The 19,593-nt window shown below is 43.6% G+C and overlaps 1 protein-coding gene across 1 annotated transcript; it reads right to left on the bottom strand.

Annotated features, from left to right (window-relative positions):
* Nucleotides 1-116: 116 nt before the first annotated feature.
* On the bottom strand, nucleotides 117-19,593 carry RAB39B (RAB39B, member RAS oncogene family). Its single transcript, XM_081847288.1, has 2 exons — nucleotides 17,985-19,593; nucleotides 117-10,221 (listed from the first exon to the last, which is right to left on the bottom strand). Exons 1-2 carry the CDS (start codon nucleotides 18,197-18,199, stop codon nucleotides 9,795-9,797), a joined length of 642 nt encoding a protein of 213 aa, XP_081703414.1. The 5' UTR covers nucleotides 18,200-19,593; the 3' UTR covers nucleotides 117-9,794.

Genomic DNA, 19,593 nt, shown 5'->3' with positions numbered 1-19,593 from the left:
AGCCCCCGGGCCTTAGTTTGCCTACCCATGTACTATATACCTTAAGATCCCAAAGCATATTTTTGAACCTGTAGAAAATAAATGCATGTTTAAAAGACAAATCTAAGATACTATGGTAAAATAAAAGGACATTATTTTATTTAGATTTAGAAGAAACAGAAGACAGCAATATTTCTGGTGAATAAGAATACAGAACTTAACATTCAAATAATGCAAAAAACATCGATTATGAAACAAAATGTTTCTCATTTTTCCTTTTGGATTACAGAATTTTTGTATATAGTTTCATCTCTTCAAGCTATAGATTTCCCCCTCCAAGAAGTTAGTTTTTGCCTTACTAAGAGACAAGATGGTGCTCTTGTGAGAGTTTGAGTTGATGATTGAATAAAATTATATGTGTTCAAGCTGTAGTGTTTATTATAGATGCTGAGTAAGGCTAATAGTGCTTCAGCTAAAAGTTCCATATGGACACTGGATCTCCTAGATATGTAAGGCACGTCTAGCCTGAGCTGTTAGGGTGGATGTAGGTTGGCATCTTAAAACTTTAGGGATGAGCATGTTTCTCTTGTGTTTGTTGCTCACCTATCTTAACTTAGAGAATTGCTACAGTTCACGAGTTAGCACATTCACACTTTTCATTTAGTCTTGCTTTGTTGCACTGTGCTTTAATCAGTGTGTCCATATCTGCTAGTGTACATGGCAACATAAATGAAAAAGGCATGAGCAAACACTAAAACTTCTTATGGAACTGTCTGAACACAGTGCAGAAATAATAACAAAGGATAGATCCTGAAATGGTTCTACTGCTGCACAAATGAGGTCAGCTAATCTTGCAGCCCTAAAATCATGTTTTGCATGCCTCCCACACTTCTAAAAGATGGGTGAAATGGCTATCCAAGCATCTTGAATCATCACGTTGCCACAGAGCACTGGTGCTTCTTGGTTGCAAAGGGAGCAATCAAAAGAATTACAAGGGCACTTCTATACATCCAAAGGGTGTTTGGACTTGCTTGAGCAGTCACTGTCCTGTTGTTTTGTGGCACACTTTCATTGGAGGCTTTTAAACAGGCCAGGTGGCCGTCTGTCAGATTGTTTTAGCTTTGCATTGCAGATGATTGGGCTAGATGACCAATGAAACCCCTTCCAAATACAATTCTATGATTCTAGGAGAGTTTTAAAAGCGTGCTTCCTAAGCATGTGCACAATTTGGGGATGACTTAAAGTAATTCTATGGATCTCTGCCTGTGAATGTCTCCCTTTCTTTCCCAAAAGTTTCTGGTTATTCCACAGTGGCCTAACACTGCTACTCAGTGTACCCAATAACTCTTGATTGTGTCTAGCCATGATGCAGCATGAGGGACTGAGAAGAGCTGTGGTGCCTTTGAAAGAGCTGAGAGCCCTTTACTATCCTAGGCATGATTTGTAGCCAGAACTGCTGTATGGTAGCAGTAATCCCACCTCACTATACAGCTCAGCCAGTTGAAAGCCCACTGTTAAAATGCTTCAGAATGGGTCTGAGTAAAGATGGTCTGAGAGCTGGTCACTTCCTGGATGGGAAATCTCCTCACATACCCTATCTTGAGCTCCACAAAATAAAGTTGGAATATATAGTATATTTGTGTATGTGTGTGTGTGTGTGGCAAGCACCCTCTTAGGCGATGATAGTCTAGAGAAGAAATTCCTTTTCTAAGACTGTGCTTCAGCAAGTTGCTGTAACACCAAACTTCCAGTGCATTGCCCCAGGACTGCAATAATTCTAGGATTCAAATCCCTGCAGTTTTAAGGAAGAGGTAGGTGCTTACAAATTCAGTCATTCATACATGGTCATCTCGGCACAAGATCTTGAGGCAAATGATGTGACATCCTTTCTGAAGTTTCATCATAAGAGAAGAGTTGCTTATACCAAAGGCCCACTTACTCCAGCATCCAATGCTCACAGGGGTCCTCTACATGCAACAGGACGCTTCTCACTTGTGAATCTTTGCAACAGACACTGGAGCTAATACTTGGCCATCATGCCTAGGAATCAGATATCCTTCATGAATTTTTATTAGCCCCATTTTAAAGTCATACAAGTTAGTGGCCATTACTACATATTGTGGGTGCAAACTCAACACTTCCAGCTATGCACTGTCTTGAATCTTCCACTATTACTCGACTGCAATTTTTCCCCTAGGCCTGAATAATTCTATAAACATTCATCATTCTCCATCCCTCAATTTACTCTCCATTTTTTCTAAAGCAAACAGCTCCAACTGTTGGAACATTTTCTCATATTTATGTACTTCCATGCCTTGATCATTTTGGTTGCCATTTCCTGATCCTTCTCTGGTTACATTTCCCATCTCTCAAAGGAAGCAATGTATTCTCAAGAGGATACATGTACATAACCTTAAGAACAGAAAATATGTTTATTGCTTCAAGAACTATTTTCTCCTACATACAAATATAACTAATTGACTCAGATTCTATAATCAGGTGGCAACTCTTGTCTTTTTGGTGGACTACAACTCTCATCACCCCTGGCCAATGCCCTTACTAGCTGGGGTTGCTGGAAGTTTGGGTTAAGCAACATCTGAAGAGCACCATAGTTGACTGCCTGTTTTAAACCCATGATCTTGCAGGGATATATCCGGCTAAGACTGGAACATGTCCAATGTCCGTCCACCATCCACTTGGTAGCATTGCTGCACAGATGAACACTTTTGGTTCCTAAGAATACCATGCTATAGGACGTTCTCTTTAATCCTCACCTTCACCAGCTGTGACCAGGGCCAGGATTAAAGGGTCTGTGTACAAAGTGCCTTCTGGTTCCTTTTATCCAATTGTGTTTCTGCTCTGAGCTGTACCAGGCCTACTGAGTCTAACCACCATTTGTCTGTCCTGCGGTTCTTCCAATACAGCATTGCTCTGAGACATTGTGGAAAGCTAGGGAGATCCTGCCACTGCATACCCTAGCTTTATTTCCCACAGGGCCCATTAGTGTTCCTGTGTCAGTTGGGTGTTAAAAGCAAGAAGCCTTTTTTTAATGAGAGGGGGGCAGCTAGAGTGTGGCAACAGGCACTGCAAGGATGCACTGCAAGGATGTTGGCTCCCAACATTATTTCTGATAGGATGTACATTTGTCAGCAAATGTTTTCCACGGCTGGATTTTCAAAAGTTTAACTGCAGCTTGCACAAATGACATTGCAGAAGTGCAGCAGTCTAATCTACCAGCAATTCCTAGGTCATAATTTGCTTGATTTCAGTTAAAATGTCAGCTGTGTGCGATACAGGAATTAGCGACTTTCCTGTAGTTCACAATGCATTGCCTTGGCAGTGATTCAAATGGACTATTTCCCATCCTGGCTCTATAGAATAATTTGTTCATTGTGGATTTGCACAAGAATACCAGTTTGAAAATGCCCAGGATAGTGGGAGACAGACCTTGTTCATATCTGCACCTTAAAAACACCAGTGGATTCTTTTAAAACAGTGCATATGTTTATTATTAATCTACTCTGTACTGGGTTTTTACCACCATGGTTGCTGTATACAGATGTTTGATGGGGTGGGGTGGGGAACAGCAGAGGAAATAAAAACACGGATTTTCCTTTACAAGTTTTGAATGTCACATAATCACATTAACCATTTTGCTAGATACAAGCATAGTTTTCATTCACACACAGCTAAATACAGCGGGAGGTTTTTTTTGTCACATTTCATTACAGTGCATATAACAGAAAGCTAGGGAAAGTGTACAGTATAATTTTAATCTGGAGGTACTGAGAGATTTTTATTTTTTTTAATCCAGCATGCAGACTGAGATTGTGAGTTTACCAACAGGCTTGCTTTTATTTTGTCTGTCTTTGCCAGAGAGTGAAAATGAAAGAAAATGCCTTTTTTAAAAGTATTAGCCTCCAGTGTATCTTGCAGTAGTCAAAATGCTAAAACAAGTCAAGAAAAAGATGAGGTTTTTCATTTTACAAAGTCAAACCCTACTTCTATTTGTACAGGAGGAAGTCCCCCTCCCCAGATGATCATTTATATAAGTTGCCTAAAAATATAAGGCATTAGAAAGAGATTACATCATGAGTTTCGATCAGAATTATTGTACGTTTAAAGGTCTTCAATCAAATTTCCTATACATTTTACTTTCTTTTGTAACTCTAATGCAGTATACATTATAAATCAAAGAGTCCAAACATGAGCAAACTTTATTCCCTCTATGTATTTAAAATGTATTTATTGAGGCAGGCATCAGTTGAACTATATCTATTATGGTAAAAAAACAGCAAATGCACTGGGGGAAAATGAAATTTGCCAGTATGCTAGTCTATGGATCCTGACGTAAAACGATGCTGGAATTCTTCATGCTAGTTGCTTTCTTTTGGATTCAACTGTATTTTTGCAGCTAAGAGGGCAGTCCAAAAAAATTTAGAGCCAAAAATCTGCATATAAATGTTTTATAAATAGAGAATTGTAGCAAATGTTGGTCCTACTCAGAGCAGGTCCCTTAATTTACATGGGTCCATTGTGAGTAATATTGGTTATTATGCAGAATGTTTAATTCTGAATTCATTTTTAAAGCCAACTTGAAACATACCTGAATCTGAGGTAAAAATCAATGCTTGGCAGATTAATGACAATGCAGAAATAAATCTATAACTTTTCCTGGGGTATTTATTTGCTGTTAAAAATGTTTTCTCACTACACTAGAATGACTTTGGATAAATAAAGAGTAAGATTAATTAGAAAATTAATTGATTAGTAAGATTTTTTATCATGACCCTTACAGAGATAAAAAATGTCTTAAAAGGTTTGAAGCCATGAAGGGAAATAGTATTTGAGTGCTTTTTGAGGGTTGGGTAGAACTGAAATGTATCCAATGCTGATTTGCTCATGGAACCTAAATTTTAATAAATTAAGGTTGCAGTCCTAAACACACCAGGGAGAGAGTCGCGAAGAATGCAATTGGCCTTGCTTCTTAGTAGCCACACTTAGGTTTGTACCATCAGTACGTGAAGGAGAGAGGTCATTCTTGGCATACAGAAGCCCTTATGCTTTTACTGTCTCTGGTTAAAGGGATTTTAGGAAAGCCCCCTTTCTGCAACTTCAGAAAGCTGGTACCAATCCAAATAAACATGTTGTCAACATAATGGATTCAGTGGAATGACCCAAATCCAGAGGAAGTTAAATGTGCTGCTCTGAACTCAATAGGACGATAGGTTTCTGAAGAGGCTCTCCTGTGAGCCTCAGCAAAGTGAGTAGGAGCTTTTAAAAAATAATAAGGGGAAAAGACACACTCCCGGAAAACAAGCTTATATCCCAGCCAGCTAAAGACTCCGGGAGTTGCCGGACAGCATTTTAAACATCCTCTCTTCCTTTGAGGCTCTTCTAAAGCCCCTTTGAAATCTTGCTGAAGCCATCCAAAACTCATTGAGGTTAACTAAAACTATTTGAGGCTAATTACAACGCTCCGAGTTTCCTTCTCAATCTACAGATATTCCATTCTATCGCCAAAACTTTAACATCATCGCCCTTCAAGAGACATGGGTGGCAGAAACTCCAGTTCTGGAAGGTTTTTATGCTTATGCAATTAGGGCTATCCTGGGCAGAAGCCCAGGAAGTCTAAAAGGGGGGCTTTGCATCTTGATTTCTCAATGTCTAAATGCCATCTGTAAAGAGCTGCCCTCCCTAGACCAACAAGCGATGGCCTTACTTATATCATGGGGAAGAAGTGTTATTTATAAATGTTTATATTCCTCCAACTAGCTTAAATAATGACATCGATAGCAAGTGGAAAAGATTAGAAACCTTTGTTAAATTGCTGATTTTGGATTATCCAGGGGCAAAGGTCCTGCCGGTGGGTGATCTAAACACAAGGCTAGGGCCAGATGACTGCAGTTTAGCAACCAAATACAGGTGCAAAATCGGGTTTCCCAAGACATCTAGCCCAGAAGACCACCAGATCCTGAGGCTATCTAAGGACCAATATTCAAACTACGCTGACACCTGCCTTTTCAAATTTTCCAGGACAAGTGCCGTTGTGACTTATTTATGCCTTGTTAATTTATACCGGTCCTTGAATATCATGGCTAACTTTCTTTGGATTTGAGCCAATACATTTGCATTAAGTATGTTGTGTAGAATTTACATAAGAATGTAAGGAGAGCCCCGTTGGATCAGGCCAAAGGCCCAATCTAGTCATTGATTGCCTTATCCTCCATTGATAGTCTTCTCCCCTTTAGAAGCCATCCAAAGAGTGGCCACTACAATTTCTTGTGAGAACGAATTCCATAGTTTTAACTATGCGCGGGTTGAAGATATACTATCTTTTTCCTTTCCTGATTCTTCCAAGATTTTAACAGCTAGCATATGAATTAGTCCTGTGCAGCATATTTATGAAGTTAAAAAGGATAAATTATTTTGCTGTACTAAAAAAATATAAATCACAAAGATAAAGTCAAGGTAAGTGATAAAAGTTGCAAGGAACTGCACACTTAAGATGCTAGGCATATCAGGGTTTTTTAGAATTGAAAATAGGAACCACCAAGACTTTGGTTAAAGAAGAAGAAACAGCAACAGCATCTTATTTGGGTTATAAATAGTATGAAAGACCACAATATTATCATACAAAAAAGGGAAACTTGTGTTCTAAGATGAAAAGTTTGAAAATGAACCTGCCTGGAATGAAATGAACATGTCAATTTAGCAATCTAAAATAAAATATATATTCAATTCAATTCAGTTATGGTAGGACAGAAAATGGGAAGTTTTAAATTAGACTTGGTTACAATGTTTATGATATAACTTCAGTATTAACTGATACTGGTTTTTTCTAGAGGGCTGCAACATAAGTCAATTGCTTAGATTAATTGATTATAAAAGCTTTTTGATCAACTAAAAAGGAGCCCCTAATTAATTGGGTAGTCATTTAATCTTACAATAATTTCTAATGCAAGCTCTTCTATAGATGGAAAGTGCCATTTCAGAAGAACCATGATGCCTGCTGTCCATTCTCTAAAACTGCTGTGCATTATATCTAAAACAAGGATATGGGCATCTTTGGGCTTCCACATGTTGTTGGACCACAACTTCCATCATTCCTGACCAACATATGGAGGGCCCCAGGTCCCTCATCCCTGCTCTAGTCTAAAACATTTATGGCATATTCACTGAGCTAAGTTTCTCCCATTCACTATCAGGGTCAGTTCTAAGTTTAGATCATCATCTGTGATCATTGGCCATGCTGGCTGATCCAATGAAATTTGGGGTCCAACAGCATGTGGAGAGCCACAGGTTACCCCACCCCGAACTAAAAAGAATGTATGCTTTTTTCTTTAGCAAACTTTAGAAACTTGTAATTGAAACAGAACAGAATTCTGTGACACTTTAAAAAGTGACATTCTTTCATTCATTCTTTAAGGTGTCACAAGATACACTGCTGTTTTTGCAGTAACAGCATTTAAGCAAGGCATCTCTAGAAATCCATGCAATAAAAATTCATAAAATTGACTAAAACAACTTTATTTGGGTGACAACCCCAGTTTTCTTCCACCCTAGAGTTTGCTAGGGTGTTAACTTCAAAACTCTTTTGATACCTGGGTTCAACCCTAATGTCAAGCCCAGAAAAATATAATAATTTTCCTTTGATTTTGTCTGTGGCTCCCTTCCCTCACTGATTGCATTCTTGCTTTGTAATATCTGTATGGGTTGGGCAAAACATTTCTCCTTAACTCCAATGGAAGTGGAAGTCAGGATGAACTAGATTAATTGGGGATTGTTTTTAGCTATTTTTTTGACTCAAGATTAAATGCTGTTTATATGCCATTGCTGTTGCAAGTCTGCAAAAGCCTGGCTGGCAGTGAATGTCATGTGACTATTTGTGTAATTATTATCATCACATGACGAGAAGCAAAATATTATATGGGCCAATGTATATAAAAGTAGATGAGGGCTAGTTTGAAAAATGTCACCCCTCCAAAAACGTGTGCCTGTGTGTGCGCACACACACACACTTGATGGGGAGAGCTTTTTCAAACTGCCCCTCGTCCACTTTTTCTCCCTGTCTCAAGGTGGATATTAGTGGTGTTTATTACAAAGCTAATTACCCAATTAATTATTGAAAATAAAGACATCGGTATTAGCATTACCCCTAATATGACCTTTGTTGTGCCAAACTTAAAATTCTGTTTCCAGTTCAAACTCACCTGCATCTTTACAAAGTAATGATGTGGGCAGTTCTCTTAAAAGGATCTTCTGTAAGTATAAAGTGTGGAAACGCATGTGAAGGTATAGATTAATTTCATTCAAAATAATTATACCACATTCTTCCCCAACCTGGTGCTCTCCAGATGTGTTCTCTCTCTCTCTCTCTCTCTCTCTCTCTCTCTCTCTCTCTCCTCCCCCTTCCTGCTTCCAGGCTTATTCCATCTTAATATCTATCTAGACCATTACACACATTAAGCTTCCTTTCTTTGCACATATGTATATCACTGTGTATCTTGCCAACACATTAGTTTCTTCCTAGGTATTCAGGGTGGCTGTTATTGCTTACCTTAATTCATTTGGACTGCTTGCTTTCTTAATTCAGAACTCAACAAGTTTACCCTGAAACAAAGCCCCACTTGAAGCTTTGTAGGCCAGCATTTTATCCAGTTCTACTTTCAAAGTAAAAGCGTTCCTTCTTGTGCTTCTGACTGCTTTCCTGTGGGTTTCCTAACCACACACCCTCTTCCTTAGTTCTCTCTCTCCTGCTGTTCAGCTTCACCTTCAGATAGTCCTTTTGAACTTGTTTTCCAAAAACATTCACCCCACAAAACAAAACGAACACCCCCATTTCCCGCTCTTTGGGAAAAGTCTGTGCTCTCCATTTTGATGAGTCCTGCTTCCCTCCCCAGCCTTATTTGCAAGAAGTTTGTATTTTAAATGACCCAAAATTGCCCACTGCAGCTTGTTACTGGTGGGAAGGCTGCATCCCTCTCTGAATTAGGATAAAATAATTTCCCATTTAAGAAATACAGTATGACTGCATATGGCTGAGAATTTCACCATTGCTGATAACAGATTTTATAGCAAATTCAGAAGTGGGGAGCATTTCCAGTTCAATAACTGAAGAAGTAGCATAAACGTTTGGTCTGTCAAATTACTGGAATTGGAACCACCAAGTCTGGCTTGATCAGGAAAACACCAGTCTGTGTTCTATTCATTGCACCACATTTTAACAGTTCTATTCATTGCACTGCATTTTAACAAGAGTGATCTAACACTTCCCCCTTTCCTTTTAAAGAGAGTTGGATTATACTGCAGCAATATTGTAGGCATGAAAGCCTTCGCCCCTTCTGCAAAATATGCTTTCCTCTTTGTGTTAACCATCAAGTTCTCATAAAAAGAATGGCAACCATGTTATGTTTTAATCTTCCTAAAAATATATAATAATAAGCCAAGATTTCTGTCTCTCCTCCTCCTCTGAATATGTTTCATATTAATAGGCTTCAACACAAAGCACTGAATGACAGATTTATTTAAAACAGGGTTTGTAAAATTCCCTGATATTTCCTACCCCTATCAGATCTTTTCTGCTGTTAACGTTACCCCATCTCCTACAATATAAGCATGCATCTGGGTTCATTCCTACATAACAGGGGGTTACAGCCCTTCACGATTCTATTCTTCAGAGGTTCAAAGCACCAGGCATTGGTACTTGCCATACTACTGTCACATTCTCTTCTGTCACACGACAAGTTTGTATAGCAGGGTATGTTTTGGTTAGTAAAGTTCAGCAATAATCTCTCCTTGCTTTCGTTAAGCAATTAGCACAGACATCTCCTGTCTGATTTCACCACCTCTTCCGAGGAGTGGACTACGTTTGGGACAAACCCACTCTTCACCCCTTCCCAGCCCTCCTGGATAGTAATTTCGCCTCTCTTAACAAGCTCATATATGTCTCGAGTCAGGTCGGTGAAAGCTTTCTCCACATTAATGGCATCCCGGGCGGAGGTTTCAATGTACTTCATGCCATAAGCAAGGGCCAGTTTTTCAGCCTCGTGCCGGGTGACTTGCCGCTGAGTGTCTAGGTCGCATTTGTGGCCCACCAAAACGAACACGATCTGGTAAGGCTGGACGTGCGCTTTGGTCTCCTCTAGCCACTCGTGAACATTCTGGAAGGACCTGCGGTTTGTAATGTCAAAGAGGAGCAGACCGCCAACTGAGTTCCTGTAGTAGGCTCTGGTAATTGATCTGGAAGAGAGTAGCAGCCCAAGGAAGGAAATGAGAATCATTTTCAAGAGGAAAATGCTGGTGGCAAAGGCTGGTTTCGTGCATCTGAAATAGCCAGTTAGGTGCAAATCTACCCAGAACACAGCCCTTTTGTGCTACACAGCAAAATAAAGGGGGTTTGTACAAGACAACACAAAGATTCTCTACCCCACCATCTTTTTCTCTTACACAGTCTGCAAAGTTGTTTGTCTGTGCATTATGAATCTGGACACCTCTTAAGATATTATGTCCCAAAGTTGCATGGTGGTTGCTAAGACCAAGGAGCAGGTTTTCTATGTTTGAATACAATATAGAATCAAGAAGACTTACTGAACCTTTCAGAACTGTACTGATTTAAAAAATAATAATTCAAGAGCAACACAGGGTTTGCGGTGGCTAGTACTTCTATCTTTCAATGGACAGTCTAGAAATTGATTCTAGAAAGTGGCTGGATTCCACTCCAATGTCACTGTTGCCATAAGACATTGGAAAATGTGACTGTTTCATTCCCTCTATAACCACTTTTTTTGTTTTACTTTTCATTTGTCCCAAGCCTGCTCTGCACAGGCCACATCTACTATTTTGCAAAGTAAAAAATATCCCAGATTTTCCTAAGTAGCAGTTTCCTTATTTATAAAATCTCAGCTAAACAGGTGATGAAAAAAAGGACCAGTAATCGCTGATCAATTTCAAACCAGCAACGCCCCAAATAAGGTGTACAATTGGGGGGTATACCCTCACTACAGAAATAGGACCATTTGCTTGGGTACCATGTGGGCTGTAACATACAATGTATGTATTGGGCTGGAGGAAAGAGAAGGAATGGATGTATGGATGCAATTTATATGTGTTTGAAGAATCACACTGTAACTCTGTCTGGTCTATACTGCTCCAAGTTGCAGGTACGAAGCTGTATATCCTAATGCTGCTCTGTTGTTGCTGTTGTTTTATTTTATTATTAATTGAATTTCTATACCTCCCTTCATCCAAGGATCACAGGGTGGTTTACAGTAGACAAACACAAATATTCACACCATAGTAACAAACAATAAACCCCCTGTTGTGGTTTAAAAGGCCACAGATTGTTTAACTAGTGAAAGGTCTAATTACTCAATGCCCACTCCATATACCGTAATATTTCCCTTTTCCCTGATATACTAGATTTCTACATGTGAGGGAACTTCTTGCTTTTATTTACTTGTGTTGGGGGTGCAATATTGTTAACTACATTTACATTCCACCCACCCTCCAAGGAGCAGAAAAAAATGAAAATGAATCTTGCCCTCTGCTTTATCCTCATTAACAACCTTGTGAGGTAAGTTAGGCTAGGAGACTGTGACAGACTCAAGGTGACCCAGGGAGTGGAGATGTGAAGCCTGGTGCTCCAAAGCCTAAGCCCACTACCTCATGTTGGCCCCATGTTCAAACATGCCAACCCCCACATGCAATCTGAAATGGTGCAGCCCAGCAAAAATTTAGGGACATAAGAAGCTGCTGCCTTATATCATGGCTGACCACCAGTCCACCTGCCTCAGTATAGTTCACACTGAGTGGCAGTGCCTCTTCAACATTTCAAGCAAGAGTCTTTCTCCAGCCCTACCTAGACATTGAACCGGGGACCTTCTGCATGAGATGCAGATACCTTTGTCACTAGATTCCACCATAAGCCTAAACAGGACAACAAAGTCTCGGTGTTTCTCCCAACAGGCTGTGCTTCAACTAAACTGATGGGCCAAGAGTCTGCTCATTCAAGTCATCCTCAAAATATATGGAAAGACTAGAGTCATTTGGAGGTATTTGTAAAGCAAAACTCTTGACAATGCATACCCCTCCACCCGCCTCACTGCATGTGGTATACAGAGGTTGGCTAGGTTTTAGGAATTGGCAAGTGAATGGTGTATATAGAACACTCAATAGACTCCTAGGTTCCACACATCTCTATGAATCTAAGGAGATGTCCAAAGGTGCCCTTTTGCATGCAGAAATTGTATTCTGGTCAGGGAAGCATTGCTTTTCATGAGCCTTCCATAACCTAGAGCTTTCTGGATGTTACTATACTTCAGCTCCCAATAGCCCCAGCCATCATGGCCAATGGTGAGTGATGATGGGAGATGTAGTCTCAACAGTGCTTGAAGGGCACCGGGGGGTGAGGGGGGAATGGAGCAGAAAGCTCCTTATGTTCTTATTTTTTCATTTAGTACACAAACAGTTTGTGAAACCTGCTGCTGAATGACGGGGTGACGGCTTTAAGCAAAGCAATGGTTTTCAACCAGTGTGCCGTGGGGTGCCTTGAATGATGGCCAGGGATGCCCCAGGCAAAACTGGCCTCTTTCCTTCCCTCTGATGCCTAACTACCAGCCAGTTACTAATCTCCCTTTCCTGGGCAAGGTTCTGGAGTGAGTGATCACAGATGCTTTTGGAATAAGATGATTTTCTGGATCCATTTCAATCAGTGTTTAGGCCTGGTTTTGGCACAGAAACTGCTTTGGTTGCCCTGTATGATGACCTCTGTTGAGAGAGAGAGAAGGGAAACATGTCTCTTCTTGACCTCTCAGTGGCTTTCGATACCATTGACCATGGTATCCTTCTGGAGTGACTATCTGAACTAGGGGTGGGTGGCACCGCTTTGCAGTGGTTCCAGTCCTACCTGGATGGTCGTTCCCAGAGGGTGTTGCTTGGGGAATGCTTTTCAACCCAGTGGAACCATCAGTGTGGGGTTCCTCGGGGCTCAGTCCTATCCTCAACATTGTTTAACATCTACATGAAACTGCTGGGTGGGGTTATCTGGAGGTTCGGAGTACGTTGTCAGCAGTATGCTGATGACACTCAGCTCTATTACTTCTTTACATCTTCAGGTGAGGCAGCAGAAGTGCTTGCCTCGGTAATGGACTAGATGAGATCCAACAAACTGAAGCTCAGTCCAGATAAGACTGAGGCACTGCTAGTGGGTGGTTTCCTAGACCAGATGGGTGGGAATTTGCCTGCTCTTGATGGGGTTACACTTCCTCTGAAGGAACAGGTTCGTAGCTTTGGGGTCCTCCTAGATCCTTTGCTGTCACTCAAGGCTCAAGTGGCCTCAGTGGACCGGAGTGCCTTCCATCAGCTTCAGCTGGTGGCTCAGCTACACCCCTATCTGGGCAGGGACAGGCTAACTACTGTTGTCTATGCTCTGGTAACCTCAGGGTTAGATTATTGCAATGTGTGATATGAAGATAGTTTGGAAACTTCAGCTAGTGCAGAATTCAGACGGTTTGAACATATTATGCCGATCCTGGTCCAACTGCACTGGCTACCAATTAGTTTCATGGGCCCAATTAAAAGTGCTGGTTTTGACCTATAAAGCCTTAAATGACTCAGGACTGCAATACCTCAAGAACTGCCTCTTTCCATATGAACTTACCTGCACCCTGAGATCATCTTCTGAGACCCTCCTTTGTGTGCCCCCTCCTCGAGAGGTCCGGAGGGTGGGAATATGAGCAGAGGCCTTTTCTGCAGTGGCTTCCCATCTGTGGAATGCTCTCCCCTGGGAGGTTCACCTTCATTATACACCTTTAGGTGCCAGGCAAAAACATTCCTTTTTAACCAGGCCTTTGGCTTGATCTGATTGACATCCTATGCCCTTTTAAAATGTGGCTCTTTTTTGGGGGGGGAGAGGGGTTGTTGGTTTTATTTTGATTATATATATTATGCATTTTATGTTGATCTTGTTCTGTTAACCACCCTGAGACCTCTGGGTATAGGGCAGTATATAAATTCAAATAATAATAATAATAATAATACCCTCTCGTGTCTCTGCCTCCCCAAGGCTTGCACAGCTGTTTGTCGCAGCAGCCCTGGCTACAAGCTCCCCAGTTGAACGGTGCCTCTGAGGCTGGCCAGGGGGTGCTGGTTGCCAGGAGCTGAGGTGGCCTCGGAGTAAGCAAGCAAGTGGGTGAGGGAGCCCAGCCAGCCAGTCCACCAACCCTTGCTGTTGGGAATGGACAGGCACGTCCCAGGCCCCTGTGGGGCAGTGTGAGGAGGCACCTCTCTTTGGGACAGGGAGGGGCAGCAGCAGCTTCCCGGGGGACTCCCAAGGAGATGGGAGAGGAGAGGAGGCTGAGGGGACACTCTACAATGGATGGTGTTCCAAAAAACGTGAGAAGCTGCCAGCTCTGCAGGCAAGGGGTGACATTACTGGGTTCCTGAGCCCCACAGGGTGCCGCAGAAAGAATGTAGTTGGTCAAGGGAGCCGTGGACTCAAACAGGTTGAAAACCTCTGCATTAAAGGGGTTAGATAAGTTGATGAAGGATAAGTATAGCCAAGATGGCTCTTTGCAACTTCCAGGTTCCCAGCACTATGGCACTTAGTGTTGTCTACTGGGGATAGTGGGTGCTTAGTCTGTGCTTGAAGGCTTCCCAGATGCATCTGTTTGGCTATAGGAGCCAGGAAGCTGGACTGGATAGGCCTTTGAGATGATCCAGACTAAGTATACCAGAGAGCTGTGCACTGCAAGTAGAAACCATGAGATTTAAATCAAATAATAATGGGACAGCCCAAGCCTGGAAATCAGGGTCCAAGAGGAAGGTGGCTCAAGAGAGCATCTGTTAAGACCAGAAGCACAGCTGAAATGGTCACAGCATGTCATGTGATTTCTGTGATTTCTGTAATTTCTGGGGGAGTAGGGAAACAACATTTTTATTCTTTATTCTTTATGTTTTTCGGCATTCAGTTCAATTGCACTCCTTTTCTGCTTTTCCATTTCCCCCCTCATTTATTTCAATGGGAGACCCAGTAGGTCTTCTGCTGCTTCTAACTTCTGTCTTTTTCATCCTAATGTCATGCAATTTTCAGGCATTCAGCCACCTCTTCACCTCACCCACTCTAAGCATCAGACTTGCTAATCTTCAGACAGATTGGACAGGTTATCTATTTTAGAGATTTTAAAATATATATATATATATATCTGTCAGTTTCCCTGCTCTCTGTCCCCATTCTTCTTTATAACCTTTCTCTGACCTGTACTATTTCTCCCCCAGGCTGTTTTCTATATTTCATCCCAAACGGGGGGGGGGGGGACTTGAATAAAATATAGGGGGCAGGTAAGTGCCACCCCACATAATTGATCACATGACACAGCACCCCCCCCCAATTGAATGGCAATGCCCACCATCTTTGTGAAGTGCCAGCACCCTTAAATATTTCATTGGGTGTGTGTGTGAAGGGACCTTGGCCCCTAGGAGTTAGCTCCTATGATCCCAACAGAAATGAATGACGAATGAACCAAACAAAATAAATAAAAATATGTTTCTGAACTCATTTTCTTGAATTTCCATCTGTTTCCATAACTAAAGTGAATTGGAAGAATGGGACTTGTTTTTTCATTAAAAAAAACACATTCAACCCTTGGTGATCCTAAATGGAAACAGTCTAATTAAGCATCCTGCAGCGTAATCGCTGGTGAAACAAAACCATTCTTTCTCATGTAGCAACTGGAGATTGGCTTCATCCTTGTCCAAATGTAGCTCATGTGTAGAGGGCAAGCAAAATTCCTAAATTCCTCCTCTAGGCCATGCCAGAAATGGAGGGGAAGCATGCAAGCCTGTGAGAGGTTTGTTCCCAGCATAATAAATAGCTTATCACAATGTCTGAATGCAGCAACGTTACAAAGTCACAAGATATATTAAGCTGAAGGTTTACTAGTTTTGTGGGCACTAAAAACTCGACACTGGAGGCCAATGTGCTGTTCAAATCCCCACACAGCCATGAAACTCATTGCGTAACTTTGGGCTAATCATTCTCTCAGGCTAGCCTACCTTGTTGGGTTGCTGGGTAGATAAAATGGATGAGCGGACAGAACTGGCTTAGAACTCCTTGGAGGAAATGTGGGATACAAATGTAATAAAGAATTACTGAACTTTTCCATGTATAAGACTAGGTTGTTTTTTTTTTTTACTAAAAAACTAATGTTAAAAAGGGGGGTAGTCCTAGACACAAGGGCAATCTCCCCCCATTTTCTTAATTTTGTGTCCCCAAAAATAGGGGGCATCTTATACACAGGGGCGTGTTATACACGGAAAAATACAGTAGCTTGCTTTCAGCTAAGAGAATGGAGACACCAAGTATACAGAAGCAATTATACATCCACACCCAGGTTTATTGGGGAGGGGGCGTGGAAGAATGAGATGGTGCACAGTTTCCTTCCTTCCTTTATGTAGGGTCAGAAATGGGTGGAGAAGTGCTATTTTAGTGAGACAGGGTTGCTTTGTCCCTCATAAACACATTTTTCAATCATGGGGCAGGATAAAGGACAGGAGGGGCATCTGCTGACTGGGCAACATTTAGTCTGCAAATCACATGTTGCTCCCTCAAGCCAGTTTGGTGTTTGGCTGCCTGCTCTTGACATAGCTCTGAGATTCAGCATCCAGGAACATAGCTTAACATTTATAGTTCTTGTGGTTAGTTATGGAGAAAGATTTGGAAATGTTTTGGCCAAATAGTTTAGCAAGGGTGTTGTGGGGAGGAAAGCGACCACAATCCACAAAGTCCTCATGGTGACACAATTTCTGAAGTTGTTATATCCTCAAGGCCTTGTTCAATGAGTAGCTCATGTATGTGCATATCAGGTGCAGGAAACCTTTGGCCCTCCAGAACTTGCTTAACGACAAGTCCCATCACCCCCCTCCACTGGCTGATGGGAGCTGTAGTTCAGTGACAGCTGGAAAGCCAAATGTTCCTCACACCTGGTGTCTATTAAGAATGGACCTAGATGTTTTTACAGGCATGTGGTACAGTACTCTCAAGGGAGAGGGCTGTACCACTTGGGAAGATACGGAGAAGGAAATCTTCTGTTTGAAGGCACCACTGCATCAAAGCTCCTTGACGCATGTGGAAAGCCTGCATATGAGATCCCCAGTGGCCTGGTTTTCTTCTCTCTTTACATTAGGAGACCCTTACTTGGGCAGGTGGGACAGGGAAGCCCGACCCTGAGAAATTGTTAAGGCCAGAGACTCTTTCTTTCTGTCCAAGATGGTTGCTTGTGGCCTACAAATCTGCACTGTGGGAAAGTTTTCTTGAATAAATCTAGTACAAAACCTCTGCAGTATCAGCCCAGACATGGAGGATGGAGAGGGAAGGGAAGGGCTGGGTGGGAAGCTCAGCAGCAGAGCTACCAGAAGACCCCAGGCTCTGCAGGTAGGGCTGGGGAGACCCCTGCCTGAAACCTTGGAGAACCACTGCCAGTCAGTGTGGAGAACATGGAGCCAAATGGACCAATATTCTGGCTCGGTAGAAGGCTGCTTCTTATGTTTCTTTGAGAGGAGGGGCGCTCCTCAGCAGCCTTTGTTGTGCTTCTGGCTCCCTTCAAGATTCAATGAACAGCTGTTAGGAGGATAGGGGTGAGGGAGGGGAGGAAGCTGGGTGTTGTTGTGTGACCTGCTGTGAGATCCCACTTGGAACCCGGACCGCACCCACCCCAAGGCCCCCCACCCGCAGCAAGGTGTCTCTTCTTCCCTCCTACTCTGGCTCCTCCATCTTCAACGGCAAAGCAAAATCAAACCGCCACCCAGCCGTCCGGGTCTTCCACCATCCTTCACAATGAAGGCTGTTCTGCATAAGACCAAAGATGTTTATGATGGTGGCGGCGAGTAAAAGGGACAGAACTCGGGACGCAGTTGCAGTCTCCGCCGCGCCGACCTGCCACTCGCCCTCCATCCGTACACGACACCCCCCCCCCCAAGCCCCATCCTCAAAAGTGGCTCCTCCTCACCTGAATCTCTCCTGTCCGGCGGTGTCCCAGATCTGCAGCTTGATCCTTTTGCCTGGTTCGATCTCCACCAAGCGGGAGAAGAAATCCACACCCACGGTGGGGTCGGAGACTTGGGCGAAGCGCCCTTCGGTGAAGCGGCGGATGAGGCAGGATTTGCCCACGGTGGAGTCCCCGATGACGATCAGGCGGAACTGGTAGAGCCAAATGGCCTCCATGCTCCACCTTCCCCAGGCGGGGTAGCTCCGGAGCTGGCGCTTGGTGGTGGTGGTGTTGGTGCCGCCGCCGCCGCGTCTTCGCCCCCGGAGAGACCAACCACGCGGATGCCGGAGGCGCAGCGTCTTCCGTCGAGGCGCACAAGCCTGGCGCAGGGAAGCAGGAGCGAGCCTAATACAAGCCTTTCATACCGGACCCAGGAGGGTCCCTCGCCACCTCTAGCAACTCGAGGCTGCGCTCCCGGCGGCCCGCAAGGCGGATGGGGCGCCTCGTTGGAGAGCGAGGACTGGTTGGGGAGCGCGCCGGCGCGCACGCACCGGCCACTGGGCGGCGTTCCTCTTCCGTCCCCTTTTGCGGCTTCTTCTCGTCTCCTGGGAGAGTGAGCGAACAGGGGAGAAAAAGGGGGAAGCGACGCGGTCCTTGTCGCAGGAGGTCTTCTCTGGAGGAGGAGGAAGAGGAAGAGGGGCAGGTCCTACAGAACGTGGCCGCGTGGGAGTAGACTCCTAGGCTGGTGCTGCCGGTGTTCTACACACACACACACACACACACACACACACACACACACACAATCTTCACAAATGTTCCCGCTGAAAGTGGACGGAAAGGTCAGGGGGTCTGAGACTCCTCACCTAAGCGCCTTCTCTCCCCTTCCCTCGAGCCAAAGCAGCACATTTCTTTTTAAAGCAAGACAATAACAACGCATCCCTTCTGACCGTCAGCCCGTCACACCGCTCAGCCGAAGAGCCGCCCCTCTCATTTTTGCCAAGGAAGGGGTCTTGCCGTTTGCAATGACAGAAAACGCGCGCGCGCGCCCCTCCTCTCCTCTTTCTCAAGCCCTTGGCTTCGGTGGTGGTGGGTTGCTGTTCTTGTTTAGTTCTTGGTTTTTTGCTTTTACCCCAAGCCCCCACAAAAGGCTGTCAGCAAGACGACCTCCCGGCTGCTGTCTCAGCGCTCCCCCAGGGATCCACCAGGCAACCGGTCCTTGGAGAGCTGCAGGAGGAAGGCTCTTAGGAATATTGTCCTCAAACAAGGCTCCATCCTCCACCTAAGGCAGGCCGGATGCTCCAAGCCCGTCCGGGCCTTCTTACGAGGCAGAGGGGAGCGAAGGACCTGGCAAGGGAGTTACCTTGAAGCTTTCCGTCGGAAATATGTCAGGAGGAAGGAGGGATGCTTCTCAAGGACATCTGGTTAGCACCAGGTGGGTTTCGTTTGCCTCCAAGAGAGTAGAGAACATCCACCTTCCTGTTTGCGTTCTGCCCCCCCCCCCCGGGAAAAAAAGATACCCAGCGCTTCAAAGATGGAGGGGCAGCGAAGGGGAGAGATGCAGGCGAGATCACAGAACTGATGAAATGGCAGCAGCATCAGCACCAAACAGTCTGACTCATCATTGGCATCA

The sequence above is a fragment of the Podarcis erhardii genome, assembly GCF_964252035.2.
Source record: "Podarcis erhardii genome assembly, chromosome: Z".
Lineage (NCBI taxonomy): Eukaryota > Metazoa > Chordata > Lepidosauria > Squamata > Lacertidae > Podarcis > Podarcis erhardii.
The sequence above is the reverse complement of the archived record's forward strand: the minus strand, read 5'-3'. Positions and strand labels throughout refer to the sequence as shown.